Source organism: Amphiura filiformis, unplaced genomic scaffold (genome assembly GCF_039555335.1).
Source record: "Amphiura filiformis unplaced genomic scaffold, Afil_fr2py scaffold_213, whole genome shotgun sequence".
Classification (NCBI taxonomy): domain Eukaryota; kingdom Metazoa; phylum Echinodermata; class Ophiuroidea; order Amphilepidida; family Amphiuridae; genus Amphiura; species Amphiura filiformis.
In genome coordinates, this window is record NW_027305677.1 from 1 (window position 1) to 9,592 (window position 9,592).

Here is a 9,592-nt window from a genome sequence, read left to right on the forward strand (position 1 = left end):
AGAAACCTGTGTCACTGATGTATGTCATCTGTGATTGCTCAACTTATTCTACGATCAGCTTTAGTCCAAAAATATTCAAAAGATGATATTTGAGTGATTTTTATGAACAGCTTAAAAGTCCACTCCACGACTGTGTACATGTGAATATGGTGATGAATGCACGCTAAATCGCGGCGGCACATGTTATACACGTAGCTCCTTGGAACTCATGGTCAGAGCTGTGAGTTCCAATTATTGGAACTAGGTATAGAGAGGTGAACAATAACTGACCATGAAGCGGACACTATATAGCTATGATCACGATAACACATGAGCTATAATAGAGTTCTTTATGTTCATTCATGCATAGATCATCTAGACGATCTATGATTCATATATAAATGCGCGTCAGCTACCGTCTCATTGAAATTGTTTATTTGCATAATAAATACGATATTGATCACTGAGAGATAGTATACACAGGGCTGTCCAAAAATCTTCCTTTGTAATTACCGAACCACATGTTTCGCTTATCGTTTTTTCAGGATTTTATCTAATTTTGTAAAAATAGTATGGATTAATAATTTTTAACATGGATCCATTTTGTTTGTTTACTATAAAGTTTTGCCATTTTCATGAATTTTTTTGTCCGTAAACTTACGTCTTCTAGACTTTTCATTTCTTATAAGGCTAAAAAAATACTATGTCTCAAAGCCCATGGCAGTTTCAAAAACGAATGCAGAATGAGGTTGGTTTTTTTAGAATTTTTTAAAACAAAATTTTGAATTAAGATGTCATTTTAGAGTGTTCAAAAGTACACAGCATGAAACTGTGGTTGATATACACAATTGAAGTACAAATATCAATTGTTTTATACTAAACAATGCGAGTGATGAATCAAGTAACTTTTATTCCAAATTTGTCTTAGAATAAATAAAAATAAATTTGCCATTTCAGCTGACATGGATGCGCTAAGATAAAAGAATGCATGCGTGGGCTTTGAGACATAACAATTTTTGAAGCCTAAATCTAGCATTTATTAACTGTAAAATGATGTATTTTTTTTATTATATTATTTTCATTTCTAGATTACAAAATTTGAGAGAGAATTTAAAGTGTGTATTGGAACGGTGGCCTACATCGCAGCCGATAAGAAGTTCCAGTATGCCGGTAAGTTATTTAAACAGTCATAAAACACGCACAGGCCTTTATTTTTAATCCATGTACATTTTGCATTTTATTCTTGCCTCACCCTACAATAGAGGTTATTCACTTTACTCATGTGTGACTTCTAACAAAAGGCGCTGGTTCCCGTAGTATTCCTCATTCAAACCAATTCAATGCACGACCTCGGAGTTACCTGCATGACTTTGGCGGGCTATTTTGAAACAGTCATGGTTGCACATGAAGGTACTTCTTTTGAAAGTCCTAAACAAGGTACAGCAGTCGCTGATAGCATATGCAGCTTATATAACACGGATAACCTTGACATCTTAATCTGAAGTGGGATATGAATTCCATGCATACTGTAATTTTAATTTGTTCAATTTCTTGTCATAAATCAGTCTGATTTTCACTTAATTTCACATGTTATTGTAAATACATTGTAAATACTGTATGATATTTTATTTTGTAAATATTGTGTATCGTAATATATTTTGTTACTAACTTGCTATAACATGTATGCAATGAGGGCCTGCTTGAAAAGCAGTGCTTGTCACTGAAGCAGTATAACCCTCAATAAAGAAAGAATAAATGATAATAATAATAATCAAAAGCACCTGCCCCTCTTCATTTTCCTCTAATATTTTTTAATAAGTAATTATTTGATTTGATTATGCAGGGACTTCTGAAATTGTAGCTGTGCTACAAGGTATTGAAGACCAAGTAGCAGAGGCTATGAAAAATGTTCTTGGTAGTAGGATAGGTGCTGGTAAGTAGTTATGTTATGAAAAAGGTTTATTGTTTGTAATATCCATGTGTCAACACACTTGTAGTTTCTTTGTTAATGGGTGGAGGTTATGAAAGGACCAGACTTGGGGTCAAAAACGTGATTTCAACACAAAATGCATCCTCTCTCACAAATTACGAAGGACAGTGACGCCACTTGCACACATACATTGTAATTACCCAGTGTCTATAGGGTGTACACAGATTGGGGTCAAAGGTAATAAATGAGTCACTTCCGGTATAACACAAAATACCTGAAATTTATTAAAGGTCCGTAACCCGATCAACAGCATCATCCCCCCGATTTTTCTCATTGTTGATGAGTTTTGATATCATAAAATGAATCATATTTTTCTCATTACCATCCTGCAATTTGACGCTTCAAATCGATGCATTTCCAAAGAAATCTTGAAAAAATCACCTTGTTACAGGCTACCAGTTGTTCGCATTTTACACGACACAGGAGTTTTGGGTAGTCATATAATGAAATCAGAATAGATTCGGAAGACTTCACCCCAGTACCAATTAGTCATAAAAATACATCAAATAGGCCCCTAATGTCAAACTATAGATGGCGCTATAATGATATAAAACAAAAACAAAAATAAAGAAATACATAAGAGGCGAAATAAATAAGGAAACATGACCTATATTGTCAAGCATGATACGAGGAATATGAACATAAATTATGAGAGCACCTCCCCCCATTAAAAAAAATTAGTTAAAAATAAAACAAAGAAAAATCATAAATATGTGAAAATGTGCATCATATAGCTAAAAATAAAGAAATAATTAAGCGAAGTAAATACAGCATGGGCTATCTTGTCAAGAATGATAATGAGCGCAGTGATATGTAATGTTTTTTAAGATTAATCAGTATGAATATAGGGTATAAAAGTGTACAGGGGCGAGCCGGTTTTCAGTGCCAAGGCGAACACTTCCTGTTTCCACTTGGACATGCGCTCGGCCGTTGTTTCGGGATGCCTGACCAGAATGCAATTCACGCGTGACAGTGTATTGGCTTGCTAATATGCTAATTATTCACATTTATGCTGAAATTGTTCCTGTTTTCTCACATAGATGGATAAAGGGGACAATATTTGACATTGTATGTAAGTTTGAAGAAAATCCATATCCTAAACCGATAGGGTTACCCCCCTTTAACTTAGAAAAACATAGGAGAGTGATGGTATGTTCACACATGAATTGTGTTTACTCAATGTATGGTATTTTTTTTTTTTGGGTTAAAGGTCATTAAGGGGTCACTTTTGGTATAAAACGAAATACATTTAAAATGCATCTTCTCCCACAAATTACGTAGGACAGTGACACCACTTGCACACATGCATTGTTATTACCCAGTGTCAATGTGGTGTACACAGATTTGGGGTCAAAGGTCATTAAGGGGTCACTTCTGGTATAAATCGAAATATCTTCAAAAAAATTTATTAGCTAAGAAAACCTTTAAAACACAGGAAAGTGATGGTATGTTCACACATGAATTGTTGCTCAATGTATATGTGGTTTATATGTGATATTTTTTTATTTGGAGTAAAAGGTCATTAAGGGGTCACTTCCGGTCTGAGACGAAAAACCTTCAAAATGCCCCTTCTACCACAAATAAACAGGCAAAGTGATGCCACGTGCACACATACATTGAAATTAGCCAATGTCTATGGGGTTTCATATATTTTGGGGTCAAAGGTCATTAAGGGGTCACAACACGGCTGTGTTCGTGGTCTTAGACCACAGCTAAGTCTAGTTGTTTTTTTCTGTTATCAATCAGCGCATGAACTTCTTCTTCATCTTCCTCGGTAAGTGTAACATCAAATGCATGATGACAGGCACACTTCAAGTTGCGCATGTACAAAGGATCAGGAATGCAACTTCAAAAACAGCAGTGCAAAATATGTACAGTGCGATGTGCGATAAAAAGCAGCTCTCGGTGGAGGAATATTAGTGCTGCAGAGCCCCAATGCACACTTGAAATCATTGAGGATGGCGAGATGACTGGATCTGTCTGAAGAAGATTCCAGTCCTTGGCTGTTCTCTGGAAGAAAGAGTGCAGGTAGACCTGAGTGTTCCAGTGATGAAGCTGAAATCTGGAATCATGGCCTCTGGTGTTTGCCACAGATTGGGTAAGGTACTGGTTCCATTGGATATCCACAAGGTTATATCTGATGCGACGATACATCATCAGTAGACGGCTCTGTTGCCGTCTGGCTTGTAGAGATTGCCACTGGAGGTTTTGTAACATGGCAGACACACTGCTCCTCCTGTCATAGTCACTGGTGACATAGCGAGCACACCTGCGCTGGACTTGATCAAGTCTCTTTATTATGTTCTTTTGGGTATGGGGATCCCAGACAGGTGCTGCATATTCAACTATAGGCCTGACATAAGTGGTGTGTGTTGCTTCTTTGATCTTGCGTGTGCAGTGACTGAAATTGCGACTGAGAAATGCACGTGTGGAGTTGGCTTTCTTAATGATGCTGTCGATGTGGGTGTTGAAACTGAGTTTGGAGTCAATGTGGACGCCCAGATACCTGGCAGAATCAACTTCCTCTAGTGTGTGGCCATGAATAGAGTATGAGCTCTGGTGGGGATTTCTCCTATTTGTGATATGGATGACTTGACATTTTGATGGATGGAATTTCATCATCCACTGTTGCTCCCACTCCTGCAGATTATCCAAGTCTTCTTGCAGTTTCAGACTGTCCTCATGTGATGTAATTCTTTTGTACAAGATGCAGTCATCTGCAAAGAGTCGAACAGAGGAGTTCTTGATGCAGGCTGGTAGATCATTAATAAATATGACAAACAACAACGGCCCCAGTACGCTGCCTTGGGGTACACCAGAAGTCACTTCCGCTTCAGTGCTGACCTGGCCATCGACCACTACTTGTTGGGTTCTATTTGTGAGAAAGTCTGAAATCCACGCCAAGGTTGTTCCTCTGATACCATAATGCTCTGCTTTCATCAACAAACGATGATGGGACACCTTATCAAATGCTTTTTCAAGTCAAGCAAGATAAGGTCTGTTTGCCCTCTTTAGTCCCAAGCTTCTGGCAAGATCATCAACGGTGACAATAAGTTGGGTCTCGCAGGATCTCCTTTTTCTGAATCCGTGTTGGGCGTTTGACAACACACGATGCTCAATCATATGGTTAATGATGGCAGAATGCATGATGTGCTCACACAGCTTGGACAGGATGGATTATCATGGAAATTAAAAGTGGGTAACAACCCAGTTCACCTCTAACATCATTATTGGTTGTCTTTCTGTGAACCCCTAACATTAACTTACACACTTTAATATGCAAAGTTTTACTGGGAAATTTGTCACAAACTGAGACTAAATTTGAGTTATTTAATCTGGTAAGTAACAAAGGTACCCAAACCTCACAACCATAACTTAAAATAGGCTGAATAAGTGAACTAAATAATTTCAAACCATGCATTTAAAAACTGAATCAAATAAGTTCTCTCTTATATTAAAGTAGACTTTAGACGCCTTTTCCTTTAAACATGAAATGGCTTTGGCGAATGAGCCAGAAGAAACAAAGATGAGATAACAATATTCATTGGTAACCTGAATATTCCATGACGCATCATCAGGCCGACTGATCTTGAATTGGACGACTTGTCCAAGAATTAAGAACTGACCATCAGGAAAATCCCTCGACGACTCTCGTGTGACGTCACATCTACCATCGTGACGTCACAGGTCAAGAATACAGAGCCAATTCAAGATCAGTCGGCCTGATGATGCATCATGGATATGACGTGATACCGTAGCCATCATAAATTGTAAGTCCAGTTGAATAGAATTATAATTTAGTCAACTATTTGATCTACCTGGATGATTGATAAATTCATAAATACACTGAATATTCATAGTTTAGTTCAATATTTATTTCTGTCACACACTTCATAGAAAGTCAAGCCAATTATGGCTTGGTTATGAGTGACAAATATATAATTATTCAAATACTAATTATAAAAGACACACAATTCAAAACAGTATTATAACAAAATTAATATCATCAAAAACAAAATAGTACCATACAAATATTAACAACTTTAAAAGGAAATATCGTCATTATCTTTAAACATAATGGATTGATGGAAAAACAGAATCCGGTTTGCAAATTTGGCAACCCTGAAGAAGAAGTACAGATATTTTGGACATATTGGCAGAAGAGAGACAGGATTGAAAAGCAAATACTTCAGGGTGCTGAAGAAGGAAAATGTGGTAAAGGTCGTCCATCAACATCTACGACAGATGACATGAAAAAAATTGTGTGAAAAAAAGATGTGTGCATGGTGCAGCAGAGAGAGATGGATGGCATACTCTTGTGAATAACCACAGCAGCGCTAAGAGCGACAACTGACTTAGGAGAAGAATTTTTTGGTTTTCAGGCTTTTATAAAAACATGTAAAATTGCATGAATGTTTGTACCATATTATATATTTTTACCTTTTGTCTTTTAGGTTCTTCTGCATCCACATCATCAACGGGGCCAGTAGTTCAAGGAGCACAGTCCACCTTACAGGAAAAGGCTGTGCCCTTAAAACAACTGCTTCAAATTGAGACAGACAATCTTACCAATGATCAGCTTCGGATGGTGATCCGTACAATTGTCATGGGTCCAGGTAATTATTTTGGAAATGATGATTTATCACTGACAATGGTTTTGTTGGAACAATTGAATAAAAGTGTATAAAATTAATTGCAAATTATATATTGTTCAAATCATAAATATTATGTATGACTACTTGTAACAATATAAAGGGGGTGCTTTCGACTCGCTAAATTACAGATATTCATGATAACATTCTTTTAAAAAGAATTGAGCAGCATATGCCTATTATGGCCGGTGATGGGCTGTGAATTACAGGCATTGATTGGGTAAGCGGCTGGGTATTCAATTGATCGCTTAAACGGAAGCTAATGCTAATCCCTTCTAATCTGCGTTGTTTGCAATTGATTGGGTACTACTCGACAACAAATTGATGCTGTTTTGCAATAGTGCACATTGATTTTTACAAAAACAAAGTAATTTGATTTAATACCCAATCAAAAGTGATGGGTAGAAACATTTATGGGACACTTTACCACTAGTAAATGAAAGTATGGTTTATATGGTGTCTTCTGCCAAAAAATATGGGGGTATCAAAAGTTTTAGGAATCACACAGAAGTGAAGGAGCCATATCGATGAAATTTTGTCCTTTCTTTACAGGTGGTGCTAGATGGGCGGTAGGTGCATAAACTTTTCATGATAAGATCCTCCACTTTCTTCACTGTGGCCACTTTATCCACGGTGATGGATGTCCACTGCTTGATCATCTGTGAGAAACATGTGGCCAGTTTGGAAATTCCTTTTTCAAAAGGCAACAGTGCCATACGACGGCAATCACCACCGTAGACAACCTTCATTTCATAATGGATTTTTTGGGCTTTGTAGGCCTAACCCTTCATATGCAGGAACTTAATCACGCTATGTGACTCAATTTTCTCCATCTTGCAGGTTATGCGCCTACCGCACATCTAGCACAACCTGTAAAGAAAGAAGACATAGTTATGAGACCATTTTTGGACCATAATGTACATAAGGACAGTGATAACACTGACAAAAATGTCATCGATATAGCTCCTTCACTTCTGGGTGATTTCTAAAACTTTTTGTTACCCCCTCGTACTTGGCCATGTGAATTTGCTTCTGGCTTTATAATCATTAAAATTTTTGTTTCAATTTTAACTGCTACTCAAGTGCAGATCTTATTAGCATTTACATAATAACAATTACTAGATTTATCACCAAACAGCTCCCCAGTACATAAAAGTTGAAATTTTTTAATCACCAATAGACATTTTAATTTAACTGAAACTTGTCTTCTGATAATAATAATTTAAAGTTCATTTGGCAAAATCAATAGAAAGCTTACTGTTTTTATTGACACTTTTGTTGAGTAATCTTGCAACTTCTTATAGGACTGGTTTATTGATTCTACAGCTAAAGAGCAGGGAAACCATAATCATGATAATCTTCAAGAAACCTGACAATCCTTTTCAAGTTTATACAAACATAATGTTGTTTTGATTTTTACATGTAATTTAGGCAAAACACCAAAGTTTGCATGGCAACAACCAAACCCAGCTATTGGCCCAAACATCTTCCATTTTGTTCTCCAAACAAGCAGATAGATGAAGGTATGTAAACATTTTTTCAGGGACAAAATCCACTAGTAAATACAATTGAATGACCACAACGAAGGATTTTATGAATTTGTCAAATTTCAGGGAAACAGCTAATGTATTTTTACAAAAATAAAACAAACAAACAAACAAAAAACCTAGCAAAACAACAACAAAGGAATGGTATTTTTTTCTGTTTTGCTGCAATAATGCTTAGTAAGCATTGCTTACTAGAATTTAGTCTGAATTTTTTGTTTTGTTTGTTAGTTAAAATAAGATTAAATTGTTTGCTTGTCAGAAGTTGTATACTATATAGGTTTGCCAGTCTGAATATATAAACATTTTCCTAGTAAATTTAAAGTGAGGTTCGCTAGTTTTTCTAAAAAATTGAGATTTTTATACCATTACAAGTGTATACCTATGTTATGAATGCACGTTCAGTCATAATTGCAATTACAAAGATATGTGGATTTTTCTTTCGTTGGCCATTTTATAAAGTCAACACCAATAGATATAATGCAGTGGCCTATGGGACACTCTGAGGATGATGTTAATCACAAAGCACCACATAAAATGATAACATGATAACTCTTTCTTCGTTATTTGTGTTTTATGTCTTCAGTTACAAGCAAATTCAATAAGATTGACCTAATAGATATTGTCGACAATCTAAAGGAACATATGGAATTCTCGGTGAGTTCTTTTGCTTCTTGTTTTTAAGTTAAGGTGGTACTACACCCCGATAAATTTTGTGACTAATTTTGCATTTGTCTCAAAAAAATAACTACACATTGGTAACAAATGTTATGTATATTATAGGGTCAAGGAATCCAATTACTTCACTGAAATTTCAGTGATTCAAGGCAAGTGGTTCAGTATATATGATTGGAAATGAGGTACATTCTAGTGGTACCTATTTTCTTATCATAAATAACGTTAATAACGTACTACCTTAATAATATTTTTTTGTCAATATTGTTTCAGAAATATTGATTTAGCATTATTTATGGTTGTATAACTAGTTGTTAGATTAGTAGGAATTTAAAATAAAGTTTAAAAACATTATAGATGTAGGGACCTCTATTTCAAAATTTACATTGTCATGTGGAAAACAAAGGTAGTCAATGGAAGCATGATTGTTTTTACGCATTTTGACACATTGTTCGTTGAAATCCATCACTGATTTTAAAGATATGATCATAGTCACAAACATACGGTAATCACTGTATAGCTATACAAAATGATTGTTTTAAAATTTCACCTTTTTTTTTCTTGAGGTCACATTGCTCAATGGAATTTTGTATTAGTCGTCTGAATTAATATAAATGGAATAATCAACTATGAGCAAAGTAATTCTGAAGTTCTAAATATATTTTCTTTCTATATAGTCCTTTTACAGTCATGTTGTAACTTTTGCTATTGGTACTACTTGATTCACATTTGCTAACCAAGCTACCAAATCG

General features: G+C 35.7%; 1 protein-coding gene across 1 annotated transcript; it reads left to right on the forward strand.

Annotated features, from left to right (window-relative positions):
- Positions 1–1,067: 1,067 nt before the first annotated feature.
- On the forward strand, positions 1,068–8,822 carry LOC140145318 (uncharacterized; the record flags this gene model as incomplete). The annotated part of the gene is made up of 5 exons (XM_072167075.1): positions 1,068–1,149; positions 1,823–1,912; positions 6,424–6,585; positions 8,053–8,144; positions 8,752–8,822. Coding segments are annotated over 4 exons (420 nt in total), but the record flags the coding sequence as incomplete, so codon positions are not given.
- Between the last annotated feature and the right edge of the window lie 770 nt (positions 8,823–9,592).